We start from the raw sequence: 20,835 nt of genomic DNA, 5'->3' as shown, positions 1-20,835 counted from the left end.
CCACAATTGCAAACTAACACACGCACAAAACAAAGGAATAAACGCTGTGTGTTTGCGCTGAATTGTTCTCTCAGTGCACATAAAAAAAGCTGGGACGCCGTCTCGGGTTAAACGTCGCAGTCGGTGTCACAAGGCATCCGGTTTCTGAGCGTATGTCACAAACCTCGGGCTCGGCGACCTTCCCCCCCCCACTCCCCTCCCCCTCCTCCCCAGCCTTTTCGTTCCGTCCCTGCTCGTCGGTGTCGCTTTACCGTCCTGCGTTCGAGTGAAACCAGGAGGGGGACCGCTGTTTGTGCAGGCTGAAGGAGCGGCGCTTGAAGTGGCGTTGTTTAATGACAGCGGCAGCTGACTCATTAGGCAAGCGCGGTGAAAGGTAATTAACCCTGGGAAAAGTACAGCTGCCATACGAGCTGTTCATTTCGGCGCAATCTGATTAGGAATCACGAGCTTAAAGGGTGGCTTCCTTGCAAACTCCTGAGACGAGACACCGGTCGGGATTCCCCCCCCCTTCTAACTCAATTTTTAAAACGTTTATGCATTTCACTTACTCACTCACTCACTGTGTGTGTGTGTGTGTGGCTTTTTTTCCGACAGCGTCTTTAGCCTCGGCTTTTATCTCCGACTTTAACCGAGGTACGACAAAACTGGAGGCCAGCTGGTCCCACTCACAGTCCGTTTGCTCAGGCTGAGATGGAGAATAGGCGTGGAAGTTTTCTCCACTAACACCTGTCCTGTCCTTTTTTTTTCATCAGAGCTCCTATTGTTCAGCCCCATACACTCTTTCTCTCTCTCTCTCTCTCACACACACATTCACAAAGGTCACTGTATTCACATGGAGTTGTGAACGAGCTCAGTGGCTCAGATACCATAAAGCAATCCAGATACGACAAACGACGTCTTCCTAATATCGTACTTAAATAATGAAAGAACTTTCCAGAACTTCTGAGACACAACAGGAAAATAATCAACGACGTGACGGTGGGATCAGAAGCCGAAGTCGTTGTAAAAACCGCGTCGTGAAGTTTCACGATCATGATTTGATAAAGAAAACAAAAGTATTTTAAGAAAACGGTTCTGACAAATCTTCCTGAACATCATAATCCAACTCTTTCATGGTTTTTTTTTTTTATTCCAGACGCGGCCAGGGTGAGGATTTTTTTTCTTCCTGTGTGCACCGGCCAAGCAATTAATTCCATGTTAAGAATCCTGGATGAGCGAAGTGAGTTCGTGTGCGTTGGGAAAAGGGATAAAAGTGACCGCTTCCTCTTTATGAAATGACCAATTTGGACTGAGGATCAAACATTTCCATGGGGGAAAAAACTCCAAACAAACAGGAGACAAGTTCCAACAACGAACGAGTTGTTATTATTTTATTTTATTTTATTTTAGCGTCATGTTTCTTTTTTTCATGTTTCTTGCGGCGAGAGACGACGTTTCAGATTCAAGAAGCTTCTCACAGACGGCAAAGAAAACACGATGACGGCCTGTGAAGGGAATATCGCCTTCAGATGATTCCGAGTCGCGTGATTTTTTTTTTTTGTCCGTAATACTCTCCGTTTGCTCTTCGTCCTGAACATTGACGATGCATTTTATTTGTATTGAATAGCCAGAGGAAATGATTTCTCACTTTCGCTTTGTTTTCTCTCATTGATTGAACACTGATGTGATATCTTCGATATATATATATATATATATTTTTTTTTTTGAAAATACCTTCCAATCTTCTCGGAAGTTTTTTTGTTTATCAAATGCTGTGATTACAAGGTTTCGATTTACACAGAACCATTTGCATTTCATGAAGCGCTCAGCGTATTCCTTTTGAGCCCTGTATTCATTCCATATCCAAACATCGCACATTCAAATCCCTTCGGATGGATTCCATCCAAGGGGCGAGGATAATGTTTCAACATGATAAACATTTCATTTGTTTGTTTGTTTGTTTGAGGGGTTTTTTTTGGTCACGAACGCTGCGATGTTTGAACTTTTTAACTCTTGGCTTGATTTATCCCAACATGTTGACGCAAACGTGGATAAAACCTTCCACGAAGGTGGAAACGATTCCTGGGGTGAACTCCAAACAGGAAAGTTTTTTTCTGTCTTTCTTTATTTTTTTCCCCCCTTCCTTCAGTCTACCCCCTCCTCCTGGCAGATCAGAGTGTAATTGCCAGTAATCAGGTCTGTTTGCGGCTGATAAAACCTCGGTGAATGCTGCCGAAGCCCCCTCTTTGTGTGATGACTCAATTATGCCCGAAGAGTGCCTCATCAAACCTGGCCCATCAGCTGCCTTAATAAATAAGGAAGACGCAAACTTGCTGCAGGCACATTGTAATTCCATTCATTCCGTAATTACATTCAGCGCAGAGTTAACCCCTTCCTTCTGCAACACGCCACAAAGACACGGGGGGGAAGGAAAAGAGGTGACCTTGCGCTGGGCCCCGGGCTCCATAATTCAAAGACTGATACAGCGAGAGACAGAGAGAGAGAGAGAGAGAGAGAGGGTGGAGTATTCACGGAGATACTGCTCAAACTCTTTATTTATTCATTGTCGCTTCGCTCACGCGGCTTTATTCCGTAATTACACTCAAAGTTCAGTCTAATCATAACAAACGCTCAGCACGGAAATATTTTTAACCTTTTATTTCCTCACGCTCTCTCTTCCTTCAACCTTCAGCCAGATATTTTCCATACGCTGGAATTATTAGTCTTTTCCTGTTAAAGACGACTGACGTGAAATAAATCCAGATCTTCGTTGTTTCTCGTGTTCAACGAATGAGTGCTGGTCAAATCCTGTCACTGGCGTCACAGGATTGGTATTGAGCTCGTCAAGGCAGTCGGGGGTCAAAGTATAGGATTCTGTTGTTTGTTTGTTTGTTTATTTCAAGAACGTTGATTTTTTTTAAAAAAAGAAAAGGTTTATTGAAATGTATTTTTTTATAAAAATTGCAAAAAATACTATTTAAATTTTTTTTAAAAAATCAACGTTCTGGAAATAAATTTATTCAAGAAATTTATTTATTTATTTATAAAAATTAAAAAAATTATATATTTTTTTAAAAATCAGCATTATTTATTTATTCATTTTCTTATTAAAAAAAGAAAAGATTTATTGAAATTTATTTTTTATGAAAATAAAAAAATATATATTTTTAAAATTAACATTCTTGAAATAAATACATTTATTTATTTATTTATTTATTTATTTATTTTCTGATTTAAAAAAAAATAATAATAAGAAAAGAACAACAGTCCATCACGAGTGATGTCCGTTTAAGCGGAACTCTGAGTTCGTCAGGTTTACTTCCTTCAGACGTGCTCGCAGGAGTCCTGTTTGAACATTTTTCTTTCACTACCACTTGGTTATCTGGTCGAATCAACAGCGCACTTTTATCTCGTCCAAGTCAGAACAGATCACATTTTAATTCGTGTCCTGAATGCGCCGCTTGCGTCACTTTTTACACACGCTTCTCGACAGCTCAAATAAGGTTGTGGGAAAAGTAGCAGATGGGCTTAGGGCAGAGATCATCGGCCCCACACACACACACACACACACACACACACACACGCACACACATTAGGAAGCACAAGCTCCCAGGAGTGTGTGAGGCCTTAACCATCAGTGTCCTTGGCCTGCGAGTGCACTCGAATTGAACGAAATTATGATTCAGCAGATGAGGCAAAAGCTTCAAATAGTGGGCTGTCTTTTTCATGCTAATGAGATGAAACCCCTCCCCCTCTCTTTGCTCTTCATTTTGGCTCTCTCGCTCGCTCACTCACTCATTCACTCACTCTCTTTCACACACTCAAAATACAGCAGTGCAATGTCAAACTTTCTAGGTGCCAAATAACGTCCAGTTTCTCCTCTTTAAATCTTTTAAATATCCAGTGATTTTTGCAGCACGGAAATCTGATTGCTCGGACGAATCGGTGCCAAGTCCTTTTCCAGAACAGCGGCAAGGTTGATATCCATGCACTCTTTCCGAGACATTATCGTTTCTATAGTAACGGCTCATTCACAGGGACACGTATTCGGATTTAAGTTTTCTGTAAGGAGTGTATACAGACAGCACTTTCATTTTTGTCTCGGAGGTGTTTAAGATATCCTTGGAAATAAACGACATGACCGTATGGCTGAGGATTCGAACCGCTCTTAAACGCGAAGATCTCATGCGGCTCGTCATCTCCAGATAAGATGCTAATGGATTATCATGAGAGTGATTGTGACTGTAACGACTGTAAATGATTAATAGACTGAGTGTGGTGTGTGCTGTGAGAGGAAAGTAATCAACGACAGACAGAGTGGTGGGATGAATCTGAGTCAGTGTTAGTACATTTCATACTCTTTTTTTTTATCCGTTTGGGGTCACTTTGAAATGTCCTTATTTTTGAAAGAAAAGCACTGTTCTTTTCAATGAAGGTCACTTTAAACTAATCAGAAATCCACTCTATACATTGCTAATGTGGTAAATGACTATTCTAGCTGCAAATGTCTGGTTTTTGGTGCAATATCTCCATAGGTGTATAGAGGCCCATTTCCAGCAACTCTCACTCCAGTGTTCTAATGGTACAATGTGTTTGCTCATTGCCTCAGAAGGCTAATGGATGATTAGAAAACCCTTGTACAATCATGTTAGCACAGCTGAAAACAGTTGAGCTCTTTAGAGAAGCTATAAAACTGACCTTCCTTTGAGCAGATTGAGTTTCTGGAGCATCACATTTGTGGGGTCGATTAAATGCTCAAAATGGCCAGAAAAATGTCTCGACTATATTTTCTATTCATTTTACAACTTATGGTGGGAAATAAAAGTGTGACTTTTCATGGAAAACACAAAATTGTCTGGGTGACCCCAAACTTTTGAACGGTAGTGTACGTAAAAACAAACATTCTTCTAAGTAAGCTTCAGGTACTCAGGAATTTTTTTCTCTCCATTAGCATTTTCGTTGATGTTTCCCCATCACCTCGATCATATCTGTTGCCATTCGGTGAGTTTCATGTAATCCTTTGCTCGTCTTCTTATTGGTGGATTTTATGCAGGTGTTGGAACAGCGCTCAAGCCCTGAGACTTGAATCAAAAAATTTCTCACGATCCCAGAACATTTAGAACGTCTCATGTCTTTGGTCACTGAATAGCATCGCATTACATGACATAGCCTTGTTTTCTGCATCAAACTAGATAATACTGGTTCAAGATGTACAACCCCGATTCCAAAAAAGTTGGGACAAAGTACAAATTGTAAATAAAAACGGAATGCAATGATGTGGAAGTTTCAAAATTCCATATTTTATTCAGAATAGAACATAGATGACATATCAAATGTTTAAACTGAGAAAATGTATCATTTAAAGAGAAAAATTAGGTGATTTTAAATTTCATGACAACAACACATCTCAAAAAAGTTGGGACAAGGCCATGTTTCCCACTGTGAGACATCCCCTTTTCTCTTTACAACAGTCTGTAAACGTCTGGGGACTGAGGAGACAAGTTGCTCAAGTTTAGGGATAGGAATGTTAACCCGTTCTTGTCTAATGTAGGATTCTAGTTGCTCAACTGTCTTAGGTCTTTTTTGTCGTATCTTCCGTTTTATGATGCGCCAAATGTTTTCTATGGGTGAAAGATCTGGACTGCAGGCTGGCCAGTTCAGTACCCAGACCCTTCTTCTACGCAGCCATGATGCTGTAATTGATGCAGTATGTGGTTTGGCATTGTCATGTTGGAAAATGCAAGGTCTTCCCTGAAAGAGACGTCGTCTGGATGGGAGCATATGTTGCTCTAGAACCTGGATATACCTTTCAGCATTGATAGTGTCTTTCCAGATGTGTAAGCTGCCCATGCCACACGCACTAATGCAACCCCATACCATCAGAGATGCAGGCTTCTGAACTGAGCGCTGATAACAACTCGGGTCGTCCTTCTCCTCTAAATACTCAAAATGGCCAGAAAAATGTCTTGACTATATTTTCTATTCATTTTACAACTTATGGTGGTCAATAAAAGTGTGACTTTTCATGGAAAACACAAAATTGTCTGGGTTGCCCCAAACTTTTGAACGGTAGTGTAGTTACATTTAAAGTTGCGGAAGGTGAAACAGGTTCGTTCGTGTTGTCGCTTACGTTATCGCAGCTTTAAACTAAACGAAAATGCAACCGTCATGTAACTGACACTGACACTGGAGACTCCTTTGGTGAGCGTGACACAGAAAGCCAAACCGTATCAATCACGCACGTTTTGAAGTCTGTGTGTGAGCTGTTACTACGGAAACGCAGTAACACACAACCTGACAACTGTCCGATCTCCTGACCAATCAGAACAGAGAATCTAAGAGTGCTGTGGTGTAACAGAAAGTAAAGGATTGATTTATTGACACCTCAAGTGACCTGGAGCTCTGGATATATAAATATATATATACATTTTCTTTTTTAAATATCGATATCATGCCAAGCATTTTCTTGAAAAGTCCATCTGCCGCGCGTGCGTGCGTGCGTGTGTGTGTGTGTGTTTCTTTCACCCGAGCATCTTCCAGTGCCCTGGGGACGTCTCCTCACCTGACCTTTTCCTCTCTGTCCCCAGAGGATGCATTTCATGCCGAGGCTCTGAGGAGCGGAGAGACGACGAGATCGAGCCGAGAGCACAGGAGACCCCGAAGGCCTTGCGACTCACACTCTTCATCGCCTTACAAAGACTCGAAGGTAGAAAAAACGTTGTTGTTTTTTTTTTTTAAAGAACTCCCTCAAGCCAAGCCAGTGACGAGAGCCGACTCCACTTGAGGGCCCGGAGCTCAGATGGAATAGTGTTCTCGTCCAGTCAAGACACGACGAGAGCTGTTTATTTTGAACGCTTATTCATTTATTCGATTTATTTACTCATCTGGGATTGTTCTCTAAAGATAAACACGTTCATTAGACGCTCGAGCAACATGCTTGGAGAGTTGCGTAAGTGATATGATATCCCGAAGACCTGATGTTTACCACCTACTGCTTGGTAATTCAGGTTTCACGATGCCACGAGGAGGCTCTCGAAGGCCATTCAAGAGCAAATGCAATTACGCAATCGTGGGTAGAAAAAAATACGGCACTCCGACGGCATTCCGCTTCGCTCGGAGACGTCCGGATGAATTTGTAATGCGGTAATGAAATGGCGGAGACTGTCGAGATTGAAAGAAGGAAAGAAAGAAGGAAAGAAAGCAGTTTTTACTTGCTTTGAACATGGTGTAGAAATGCAGCACTGTGTGTGTGTGAAGCAGAGAAGAGTGTAATGAACTAATCAGGTACATTAGTTATTACAGAATGTAATCTATAGTGTTTGGGAGTTGTTTGTCTCGATAGGGAGTGCAGTAATCAAAAGTAATGAAGCTATTACGCCCGGGGAGCCGTGAGAGGACCGGCGTGGCATTAAGAGTGGACCACATAAAAGGTTTATTAAAGGAAATTAAGGCCCATCACTGCCACACCTGCTCCCCCTATTATAAATGTATGACAGGTCAGTGCCTTCAATCACAACAGCCAAGCTGAGAGAGAGAGAGAGGGAGAGAGAGAGAAAGGCAGAGGAGTCATGTTTCCCATTACGACTGGAGTAACAGCACAGCCTGTGACTCACCGCAGCCCCTCTGACCACTATACACCGCCATCAGCCCGGAATAATTACATTTAATAGGTTTTATTTGGGATCGGCAAGGCGACGCTGCGGCAGGGAGAGCGACAGAAAGAGAGAGAGAGAGAGAGAGTGTGTGTGTGTGTGTGTATGGCATTAACAACTCTTTTTGTCAAAAACACTCCATGGTGCTACTTTTTTTTTTTCTCGACACACTATTTTACATCATTATTTTTTGCCCACTGCTGTCTCGCCCCTTTCAAAAGCAAGTCTCACTCACCTCTTGTTTTTTTTTTCTGCGTTTTCTTTTCCGAATTAATTGAATTTCCTGAACAAAAAAAAAAAGAGCATTGGAGTAGATGAGATTTTTTTTGTTTTTTTTTTAATGTGAAGGATCACTCTAATGGTTTTCATCAGACATGACACGGGTGGGTTGAATCAGCGTGGGGGGAAAAATCCAGATCGATTTATTTATGCGAACGGTGATCATGACGATATCTGCACGTGACTTCTGGGTCGTCGTCAGCCTTTTGAGTCATATCTGAAAATTTGAGTCGAGTTCGAGGGTCGGTTGTGTTTTTCTCCGGTTTTACATCGTTTTCGTGACTGAATTCATGGCCTCGCTTTGCAACTCAAATCCTGCTCAAGCAGTTTGAGTGAACTGAATTGTATTTGAGTTTTAAAAGGAATTTGTGTTCAACTGAAAATTCTGAAGAGGAACAATCCAGTTTTGGGACTTAAACTCAATTCGGATTCGACCGGAACGGAAAACATTCTTTCATCTGGAGCTTTCAACTCAAATCCGGTTCAAACTTATATCTGGCTTTGACACTCAAATCCGATTCAACCCTTCAACTCAAGTGTCGCATTTTTACTCAAATGCACCTCGCTTTTTCAGCTCAGATTTTCACACCGAACTCAGTCATTTTCACATGCCACGTTGAAACTCAAATGTGACTCAAATTCAGATCCTTTGAATCAAACTCAAGCTTTTCGACTCAAAGAAATACGATTCAGCGTTTTGGGCGGAAATATTTTTTTAAGCCGAGCTTTCAGCTCAAATGCGATTCATCTGCAGCGTATTTGACTCAAATCCCTTTTCAGGTCGGACTCGAACGCGGTCAAACGTTTGAACTCGGGCACGTTTTCACACCGAGATTTCAACTCGAATACAATTCAGCTTTTTTTAAACTCCAATAAATTTTCGGATAACGAGTACTGATTCTCAAAGATGATCCTTGAACTCGACTTTTCATGTCTCGCTTTTCAACTCAAATACAACTGAACTCTAACTCGAATACCGTTCTACAGCAAGGTTTGACACGCGGGTACCTTTTTAACTGGAATTTGACATCCCAAACTTCAACTTTTTGACCTCTTTTCCCCTTTGACTTTGTTCCAGATGGATTCTGAAGGAGATGCCGAGCGATGCAACGGCAACGCGAGTAAGTATTCAAACGGAAAATCAACTCACACTTTTTTCCACTTTAGTCCATACTGATGTTTGTGAAGCTTCTAGAGTTCTCTCTAGCGCCCCCTAGGCATACAATAAGGTATTTTTCCAGCTTCCATTCATGTCCCTGGTGTGCAATTCACCTGAAGTGTTGGTTCAGAGAAGCAGCATCACCGCTGTTCGTTTTCATATTAATCTCATTCATTTGGAGAGGTGGTTATGTCGAGGTGATGCATTATTCACAGCTAGTGCCTTCATTATGCGCTGATGTCAGCTCTGGCAAGTTAAGGAGTGTTTCTGAATGGAGCCATTGACTCCTCGTACACTCCTTGTGCACTCCAGCGGTGTGTCGTAACGTGACGGGGCAAATTTCAAGCAGGGTCTTGAATCGAGTCGAGTTTTCTCCGTGGCTGAAAGACGACGCGAAGAATACAATCCTACAGTCGGAGAGGAACGTTTCTCAACGGTTCTTCATTCAACCCTCGTGTCGAAGCCCGAACGCATCACCATGGGCATCGTTTTTCTTTGATGATGTCACTGTGGCTGATGTAAAGAATATCAACAATGTACATTTTCATACCATTGAAGAATAGAGTGGTCATGAGTTTATTCGCTTGCTCGCTAGCTCCAGTTCGCGGTCTGATTTGGTTGCCTTGGAAACCAAAGGACAAGGTGAAAGAGTGGGAGCTAATTTAGCTAGGTAGCTAGGTCGCTAATTCATCAATTCATGCTCATTAATACTATCATACTTTTTTCACTCTGTTCCTCAAGTACGTTGAGGTTGAGTTTTGTTTCACGTGTCGCTTTGGTCTTGTGGGCGTGGCCTGATGTTTTTTATTAAAATGATACGGCCTTTCTGTGAAATTTAGTTCTCTCTGAAATGTGGTCATTGTGATACATGTTTATTTCTGTAATATATCACAAAAAATCAGGCCATTCTGTGCTTGGGAACTTATTTAATTTGAGGGGATTAAAGCAAATAAATCCGAGGAAGTCCGTGTGTGCGCGCATCTACAGGTTTATCTTTGACCGTGCACCGCTAAACGAACAGCTAATCACAGCGAGGTGCTCGCTGAGCGCCGATATTTATTAGTTTGGTCCTGCGTTTCCTTTCCTTCGTCTTTTCTTCTCGCTTTCCGTCACTGTAGTCGGTCTTTGACGTTTCATTCGCATCCTCCGTTTTTCTCTCCTGCTTCAAATTTGTATCCCACAATCGCGCCTGCTTGCGCGAACGGCGAAAGCCCACCACGTGATGTCATGCATGACGTAGTATCTTGTATCGGGTCATGGTGAAGCAGGAAAAAATAGCGGGGAATTTCAGGCCACGTGGAGTTAAATTAAACATATTAATTGTTCTGTAAAAAAAAAAGAATAAAATTGGAAGTCTGTCATTCAAATTCAGTCGCTTTAAACAAAAATAATTAGGTGTCGGGGGAAATTCTTTTTATGACCTCCACTTGAAAAATCTGAAAGGCGGTCGAGAGTTAATTCTGGTGATACATTACAAGGAGACAAAATGTATATCCTCCAGCTCGATGCGACACACGACCTGTCGCTTGCGAGTGTGTTTTCTTGTGTCATGTGACACTCGAACCACCTACTTGACTGACACCTGGAAACCTCAGTGTCACTGCACCAAGCGCCAAGCACTTTTTCTTCTTCTTCTCTGAAAACAGACAGCATGAAAAGACGACCACATGATCGCAGACTGTACATCATGTCCCAGGATTGTGGAAAAGCGGTCACGGGATAATGAGCATGTCCAGCTGTAGCTCTTCTGTTGGGAAGCACATACATGTGTATTTACTCATGTCCTCTCTCTCTCTCTCTCTCTCTCTCTCTCTGGGTGTGTTTGCAGTTCCGCCTGACTGCATCATCGACATGCACAGGTAAGCAATATTTTCCCAACTTCCCCGACTCCCCTAAAGCGCTTGTAAAGTGCCATTTTCTCATGCCTGGTCTCCTTTCCGTTTACAGAAATGAATTATTACGATGATTCCGAAAGAGTTTCATTCCTGTAGATGTATACCAGAGCAACGTTTATTTCTGAACAAATGCCATGCCGTACTTTTTAATCTGATTCGAGTTAATGATGTGCAACGTCCATGAAAGGAGTTGGGATCTAAATCAGCGAGAAACAGTTTTGAAGTTCATGAATCAGACAACAAGATACAACTAGAACCAGCGGAGACTCCCTTCCATGACCCAAAGCTAACCCCGCCCCCTTCGAGCTTATGATTTATTTATTTATTTATTTATTTATTTATTTTTACTGGCTCTTGATTACAGATTGACCAGGAAGCGAAAGTTTTCAGCTAGTTGACACCCTTTCTATCTTCTCAGTGTGGATCCTCTTGTTTGCAGCCTGCACCCCTCTGTGACGAGGAAAAGGAGCGCGGCCGAAGATGCCCGTGGCACGCCGGTGAACAAGAGGAAGTCTCTGCTGATGAAACCGCGCCACTACAGTCCCAGTGAAGAGGAAGAGGAGGAGGAGGAGGAGCAGGAAGAGGAGGAGGAGGGGGAGGAGGAGGGGGAGGAGGTGGACCAGGACCAGGAGGAGGACCTGGCAACTGCTCAGGACAAAGACGCACCCAGGAACATTGACACTCCAGCAGGTAGACAGATGTCCCGTTGTTTTGTCTGTTTTGATGAACAATTGACGCTGAATTTTAAACTACCATCTGTTGCATTCATATTTTTTTCCTCCCCTGCCACCTCCTCCTCCTCCTCCTTGTCCTCAACCCCCCCATTTCCAGTTCTCTGCACATCCATCCATCCATCCATCCATCCATCCATCCATCCATCCAAACCCCCCTCCAAAAAAAAAAAAACAAACCCACCCCACTCCATTAATTTCTGCTCAAAGACTCTGCTGCTGGTGCCGCTGTGTTTGTCTGTCACATCCTCAGATTGAAATTTGGGACAGCTGATCTGTCATGAGATTCCTGGCAAAGCACTTTTTCATTCTGAGTCCTTCTTTACCCCCCCCCATCTACTCCTCCTCCTCTTCCTTCATCTCCATCTCCATCTCCATGCTCTGCTTCCAAACTGGTGTCCGGACAGAAGAACAGCAGTTGTTGGACCGATAATACTCGGATCTCTGCTCCACACTGTGCATCCGGATATCTTTTTTGGAATACTGATCACAACCGGGAATATCATAACCGCCTGCTCAATTATTTATTCAAAACCAGGAAAAGAAAAAGGAAAAAAAAACAACAACAACAACCACAACAAAAAAAGTGCTTCCATTTGAGCAAGTGAGGTCTGCTTGAAATAATTATGCAAATCCAGAAACTGAGAATAGAAGGCACCAAATTATCTTGTGCCTCATTGATTTAAAAAAAAAAGAAGAAGAAGAAGGAAACGATCGCACAGACTCGAGCCACAAAAACATTTTTGGCAACGGACGCACGAAAATATGAAAAAAAAAATCGAGATTACATTTCCGAGCTCCGTCCTTTCCCCGAAACAAAAACATTGCCATTTCCTAATGAAACGAATTATGAACATTTTGGCAACAATGCCCGTACTTTTGCGTGCACATTCGCGCTCCCCTATAATCTGCACTTATTTGGTATATTTTTAACGATGTAACCAAGCAACAAACGTAATTGTGCCTTTCGAAAGCTTTTGTTAGGCCATCAAACACAGTGCAAATATACATAATTAGGCATAATGCCTATGCCTCATTATTGGACACATGTGGGTCGTTAAATGGACAACGGAAAAGTGCGACAAATTGAGCGGCATGACTGGAAATGGAATTTGGATTATTTATTTGATTATTAATTTTTTTTTAATTTATTTATTTAGATATCCATATATTCAGTCCTTATTATTTTATTTTCCCCTTGAATCTTACAGCACTGCAAAAATGATACAAAAATCCTAAAATTGTATTTAATTTATTTCGAAAAGAAAAAAAAAATCATTTCATCAAAAAAATGATATTGCTTTATTGATGTTATTGTTATAATAATAATACATTTTTTTAAAGCATGATTTGAGATATAATAAGTGCAAAGAATAATACTCTGAAGACAGAGCGAGCGGAATTAAATTCCAAGGAAAAAAAAAAACAACAACAGAGGAAGGAAGAGGGGGGGAAAAGTGGGTGCGAGTCTTCCATTTGGTGGCGGCATTGTGTGGAAGTGACTTGAGCCAAGGCTCAGATCGCACACGAGCGATGGTAATGGCTATTCTGGAGGACAAACCATTCACCTGTTCCAACACTCCAACCACACTCGCCTTCCAAAAGCCCCCACCCTGATTCTTTCTCGCTGCCGTGTGTGTGTGTGTGTGTGTGTGTGTGTGTGTGTGTGTGTGTGTGTGTGTGTGCGCGCACTTTTTGGTGAGCGCTCTGTCTCCATCTGGATGGCAGAGTCAGCCTGGATGCCTGCTCTGCTAATTGTAACTTAGCATAACTGGCTAACTTTGCATCTGTGTTGGACAGGCTCGGTTTATCACACCTCTGTCGTGATTCAGACGGGCCTAAAAAAAAAAAAACCAGAGAGGGAACAAAACAAAAGCCATTAGATTGCCTTAATGGAAATGAAGCACACAAACGTGTTGCAGATTTACTTCGAGCTGATCTCGATCCGAAAATAAAACCCAAGCTGTGTTGTGGTGTCGTTGTGCTCGAGTAAACCTCAAGGCTGGGATTATTCCTGAATGGTTTTCCCTGAAATTCTCACCACTGAAATGATGATACTCACCTGGAGTTGGATTAGCTTTCCGAAATCTCCTCGGAAATTGTATTTTAAAATTAAATTCAACTCTTGATATGTTTTGTGCAGTTAAGACGCAAAGAGAGATATTTTCTAGCGAGTTGTATGTAAACAGAGTTGACTCGAGGCTCAGCCTTTTCTTTTCTTTTCTTTTCTTCTTGCGCTCCTGAGAGTGAATACTTCTATGAAGGTCAAAGGTCTTTTCATACATGGCTCTCCGAAAAGCGAAAATGAATACGTGATCAATTTCAAGCAAAAAGTCCACGATTAAATCCGAGTCCCAGTAATGCCTCAAGCTGGATCCAGAGATTCCGTAAATTTTGCTGAAGGCCCCGTGTCTGGTTTCGTTCCACCTTAAAAAAAAAAAAACAGGTCAAAAGGAGAGTCTGAATGACTCCTAGGTGTGTATAAGTGTGTGAACGTGTCTGATGTTTGATGAGATCTCGAGCGTATTCCTGAGACAGGCTCCAGATCCAGCATTTCCTGATTAATGAGAAGACTTTCATACCTGAATAATTCTACTGTTAGCCATTTTACGAAATCGTATTTTGAGTCTTGAGGCTACGTCTACTTTACATTTGTTCGAAAAAGAAATGCAAACACTTTATATCGTCATTGTATTTGACGATCGCACGTGTGCTTGGATTCTTTTCTGATCTGAATCCAAGGCCTTTGCGTTTTTTCGTGTTATTAAATCAAAAGTAATTCGGAGTGAAATGATTGTTTTTTTTTCCTTCATGTACCGTTCAAAGAGCACATTCGAAATCATTTCATGTCCTGCCCTGCTAAGCTGCGCATCATCTTTGAAAATTCATGTCCAAAGTCATGTTTTTTTCCTCGTCTAATCATCCTCTAAGTCCGTCGACGAAATCCAAGGAGCGCAAAATCAATCTTGGAGACGTGTACGTCTTAACCGAGACGTCTATCTGCAGATTACTTCAGGGAGATTTCAGGAAAGGGAAAATAAAGCTGTTCCATGTCCATTTCTTCCATGCTTTGGAAATGTTAATTGATCCCGATGGCTCGCTTCCTGGATGTTGGTTGATCTTGTAAGGTTCCTTGATGATGGAGGGAGAGACGCTTTCGGTTTTTGACATTTTGACAGCGGTGTTTTGAAACATTTCGACGATGCCAAACTTTTTCTTTTCTGTTTTCAGACGACGACCTCGACTGCCTTGACTACAGGGACAAATCTCACGGCTCACTGTCGTGGTCCGAACGCACCAGCCTGAGTTCACCTGAACCTTCCCAGAACGAATGCGATGAGAAATGGCTCGAGAAAGACCTTTGTGAAAAAAGCCCAGAAAAAGACACAGACAGAGAGGAATGTGGATGGATTAGTTCTCATCCCCTGATCGTTCACGGTGCCACTTGCCTGAGCCCGAGCCCTAACTCGGCCGATGAAGCCCGGCCCGAGAAACACTTTGGACTCCAGCTCCCCATGTATGTAAGTCACGCGACCAGTGGGCTCCTGATGGATGATTTTGCCTACTCGAGGGAGGATAGTGACAACGAGGATGAGGCTCAGGTGTCCAAGCTGGACGACCCGTTTGGAGGTTGGGCGCTGGGCATGGGCATGGAGCGGGCACGGCTCAACCTGGGCCTCCTGGAGCAGGCCGTGCACAGGCAGCTCCTCCATGGTGCCTATAGGGAAATGGACCGCTTCCTGTTGGAACGGGTCAACCAAGAAAGGAGACAAATGGACGCTCGTACTGTCTATCATAATAACAAAGGTAATGCTACTGCTACAACTACTATTATTACTACTACTCCTCCTTCTACTAATAATAGAAAGCTCCTACTACTATCAATAATAATGATGCGACAATAACTGACACTCCTACGATGATGATTTAAACCATAAACAACAATACTACTACTAACAGTACTGCTAGTACTACGACTACTACGAATAACAAGACTCCAGCTATTCACACTCCGATAATTAACCATTCTACTCTTACGAAGGATCATAACTACGATAACTGAGAAGGACAAATAATGATTAAACTACAATGACTAACACTGCTACTATTACTTCTACAACAACAAATACTCATGAAACTACAACTACTGACACTTTAAATAATAGTTAAACTCCAATTTCTAGCACGACGACTATTACTTCTACTAAAACAATGAGTAATTAAACTACAACCACTAACACGAGCATTATTATTTGTAAGACTACAATAAAAAAATAATTCAACTATAACTACTAATACTATTACCAAAGTAAATAATAAAGTCCATCTCCTAACACGAGCACTCTTGCTCCTACTGCGACGACAAATAATAGTTAAACTACAGCTAATAATACCAGTCCTATTGCTACGACAACAACAAATAATAATTAGACAACAACTACTAATACTAGTACTATTACTTCTACTACTACAATAAATAGTAAATAAACTTGAACTACTAATACTATTACTCCAACTACAACAATTAAGAATTAAACCTAAAATGATGACTACTACAACTAATACTACAAAAGATAATCATTAAACTACAACTACTAACACTAGTATTATTGCTACTACTACTACAAATAATAAAGTACAATTACTAACACTAGTTCTGTTACTGCTACGACTACAATAAAAATAATTCAGCTATAACTACTCATGCTACAATAAATAATAATTAAATTAAAACGACTAACACTACTACTAACACAACAAATAATAATTAAATAACGACTAATACAAGTACTATTATTTCTACTACTACGAAAAATAGTAAATAAACTAGAACTACCAATACTATTACTACGAGAACAATTAATAATGAAACGAAAATGATTACTACTACTAATATGACAAAAATAATGATTAAACTACAACTATTAACACTAGTATTATTGCTACTACTACAAATAATAAATTACAACTACTAACACTACTTCTATTACTGCTACTTCAACAATAAATAATAATTCAACTATAACTACTATTATTCCGTCAATAAATAATAATTAAGGTACAACTACGAACACTACAAATAATAATTACACAACAACTACTAATACAAGTATGATTACTTCTACTGCAACAATAAATAATATATAAACTTACTACAATTACAGCAGTTAATAATTAAACTAAAATGACGACTGCTACTACTAACACTAGTACTATTGCAACTACTCCAACAAATAATAATTAAAGCACAACTACAAACACCACTATGATAATGCCGAGAAGTACAAACAACGATTAAACTACAATTACTAACACTCCTATTACTTCTACTACAACAAATACTCCTTAAACTACAACTACGAACACTATAAATAATAATGAGACAACAACTACTCATACAAGCACTAATACTTCTACTACTATGATAAATAATAAATAAATTTTAACTACTAATGCTATTACTACAATTACAACAACGACAACAATTAATAATTAAACTAAAATGATGACTACCATTAACACTAGTACTACTGCAAATAACAATTAAAGTACAACTACAAACACCACTACTACAATAAATAATTCTACTCCTACTCTGAAATAAACTCATACTCCAACTACTATAATACTCCTACTAATAACAGAAAGCTACAAATGATAACAATACTACAATAACTGCGATGAATAACAATACGACTTCTATTATTTTCTACTTCACTGTTACTCCGACTACAGAACTAATAGTACGATAATTATTCGTTAATTTTACTGTGAATAACAATATTGCTGCTACGACTACTCACAGTACTACTACTGATACTAAAAACAACTACTACTACTATGTACTACTACTCCAACAAATAATAATTAAAGCACAACTACAAACACCACTATGATAATGCCGAGAAGTACAAACAACGATTAAACTACAATTACTAACACTCCTATTACTTCTACGACAACAAATACTCCTTAAACTACAACTACGAACACTATAAATAATAATGAGACAACAACTACTCATACAAGCACTAATACTTCTACTACTATGATAAATAATAAATAAATTTTAACTACTAATGCTATTACTACAACAGAAAGCTACAAATGATAACAATACTACAATAACTGCGATGAATAACAATACGACTTCTATTATTTTCTATTTCACTGTTACTCCGACTACAGAACTAATAGTACGATAATTATTTGTTAATTTTACTGTGAATAACAATATTGCTGCTACGACTACTCACAGTACTACTACTGATACTAAAAACAACTACTACTACTACTACTACTACTACTATGATTATTAATGTTATACTACCATAAACAACAATACTACTATTAACAGTCCTGCTAGTACTACTACTACGAAAAACAAGACTCCAGCTACTCACAGTACGATAATTAACCGTTCCACTCTTACGAAGAATCATAATTGAACTACAACCACTAAAACTATTACTATGACTACAACTACAACAAATAATAATTAAAGTACAACTACAAACACCACTACTACAATAAATAATAATTAAACGACAACTACTAATACTATGACTACAAATAAACTCCTCCTCCTCCTACTACTACTACTATAATACTCCTACTAATAATAGAAAGCTTGTACTACTACAAATAAAAATGGTACTACAATAACTCTTATGAATAACAATACTACTACACTGTAAAAAAAATATTTGTTGTTTTAACTTAAAAAAGTTAGTGCAAGGGCTGCCTTAAAATTTTGAGTTCAGTGGAATTCACATAGTAAGTTAAATTGTTGTGAACTTACTATATTAATTTCAGTGAACTCCAAATTTTAAGGCAGCCCTTAAGGCAGCCCTTGCACTAACTTTTTTAAGTTAAAACAACAAATCATTTTTTACAGTGTACCGTTATATACTATTTCACTGTTACTCCAACTACAGAACTAATAGTACGATAATTATTCGTTAATTTTACTGTGAATAGCAATATTGCTGCTACGACCACTCACAGGACTATGACTGATACTAAAAATAACTACTACTATGATTATTAATGTTAATACATTGTAAACCCGAATAAGTTGAGTTTACTTAAAAAAATTGAGGAAAGTGGTTGCCTTAAAAAAAATAAGTAATTATTAATGATTGAATTGAGTACCTTAAACTTACAATCTTCTGGTAAGTTTAAGGTACTCAACTCAATCATTAATAATTACTTTTTTTTTTTAAGGCAACCACTTTCCTCAATTTTTTTAAGTAAACTCAACTTATTCGGGTTTACAGTGTACTACCATAAACAACAATACTACTATTAACAGTCCTGCTAGTACTACTACCACAAAAAACAAGACTCCAGCTACTCACAGTACGATAATTAACCGTTCCACTCTTACGAAGAATCATAATTCAACTACAACAAATAATAATTAAATTAATTACAGCTACAAACAGCACTTTGATAACTCCGAGAAGGACAAATAATGATTAAACTACTATTACTAACACTCCTACTTCTACTACAACAAATACTCCTTAAACTCCAACTACTGACACTATAAACAATAATTCAGCGATAACGCCTAATGCTATTCCTTCAATAAATAATAATTAAGGTACAACGACTAACACTACAAATAATAATTACACAACAACTACTAATACAAGTATGATTACTTCTACTGCAACAATAAATAATATATAAACTTTAACTACTAATATTATTACTACAACAATTAATAATTAAAATAAAACGACGACTACTCACAGTACTAGTACTGATACTAAAATAACTACTGTTACTACTGACAGTACGACAACTACTACGACGACGATGATTCATATTCAAACTACCATAAACAACAATACTACTATTAACAGTACTGCTAGTACGAATAACAAGACTCCAGCTACTGGCAATACTATAATTAACCATTCTACTCTTACGAAGAATAATAATTCAACTACAACCACTAAAACTATTACTACAATGAGAACAAATAATAATTAAATTACAGCTACAAACAGCACTACGATCACGCCGAGAAGTAAAAATTATGATTAAACTACTACTATGACTATTATTAACGATGATTGCAACTACTCCAACAAATAATCATTAAAGTACAATGATAAACACTACGACGACAATAAATATATAATTAAATGGCAACTACTAATACAACTACCGCTACAAATAATAATTCTACTCCGACTATGAAATCAACTCCTCCTCCTCCTCCTCCTACTACTACTACTACTACTAATAATAATAATAATAATAATAGAGTATGTTCAGAGTGCAGGCCTGTTGTGTGTGTGTGTATTGTTCATAGTGCTGTGATATTTGACTGTATAACTGTGGTACCTTCAGGGTTTTACTGACAGACAACACTTTTGCATATTTGTTGTATTTTACTGGACTTGAATCCAGTTCCTTTAACTAGTTATAAAAACAAAAGACACTGAAACAGTGGCATTCTGCTGTCGTCCCCACAGAGGAACCCAACCAGAGCTGGTGTAACACAGCACTGTGCAGTGTATTCATTTAGTCATTAGTTTATTTCCTTCTAAACGGGACGGTAAATTTTAAATCTCACATCCCTGACTTTATTTGTAATCTCGTTCACTGTGCTGGCCTTCGGACGGCTCGGACGGTGGATCAGACCGGCTCCTATCCGAGGTTTATCTATAAGTGGAAAAGATTTTGATAGACATCAAGTAGACGTTTAACCCTGTGTCGAAGCCCTCAATCCTTCCACAGGGCCTTGGATTCTTCATAAGTGCTGTTTAATCCTGAAAGTAAAAAAATTAATGCGCTACTTGAGGTTGAGACTCAAATCGGAGCACTTGGATTCCAGCCCAACACACACACACACACACACACACACACACACACACACACACACACACACACACGTTATAAAACAGTTATTCCACGAAATCGAGTCGTACATGAGCCGATAGCCGACGAGGCGCGTAGCACCAAGATTGAGTGGAATAACTGTTTTGTTCTATTCACATTCACTGGATTTTGAGAAACAGAGCATTTTTATTTTTATTTTTTTGCAAATTCGATCAATAAAAACTTTACACAAAACGTCCGACAAAACAATTTCCACTTCGAATGTAAACAAACTGGCGAAA

General features: G+C 39.4%; 1 protein-coding gene across 1 annotated transcript in view; it reads left to right on the top strand.

Moving 5' to 3' along the window:
• The first annotated feature begins 8,988 nt into the window (after positions 1-8,988).
• The window catches only part of st18 (ST18 C2H2C-type zinc finger transcription factor), a 45,225-nt gene continuing 33,378 nt past the window's right edge, over positions 8,989-20,835 (top strand). The window contains exons 1-4 of the mRNA XM_060920371.1: positions 8,989-9,031; positions 10,898-10,928; positions 11,404-11,654; positions 14,927-15,502. Of these exons, the coding sequence (XP_060776354.1) occupies positions 8,989-9,031; positions 10,898-10,928; positions 11,404-11,654; positions 14,927-15,502 (901 nt within the window). The remainder of the gene's footprint in view (positions 9,032-10,897; positions 10,929-11,403; positions 11,655-14,926; positions 15,503-20,835) is intronic.

Source organism: Neoarius graeffei, chromosome 5 (genome assembly GCF_027579695.1).
Source record: "Neoarius graeffei isolate fNeoGra1 chromosome 5, fNeoGra1.pri, whole genome shotgun sequence".
Lineage (NCBI taxonomy): Eukaryota > Metazoa > Chordata > Actinopteri > Siluriformes > Ariidae > Neoarius > Neoarius graeffei.
Note: the sequence above shows the minus strand (reverse complement) of the source record. Positions and strands in the feature narration are given on the sequence as shown.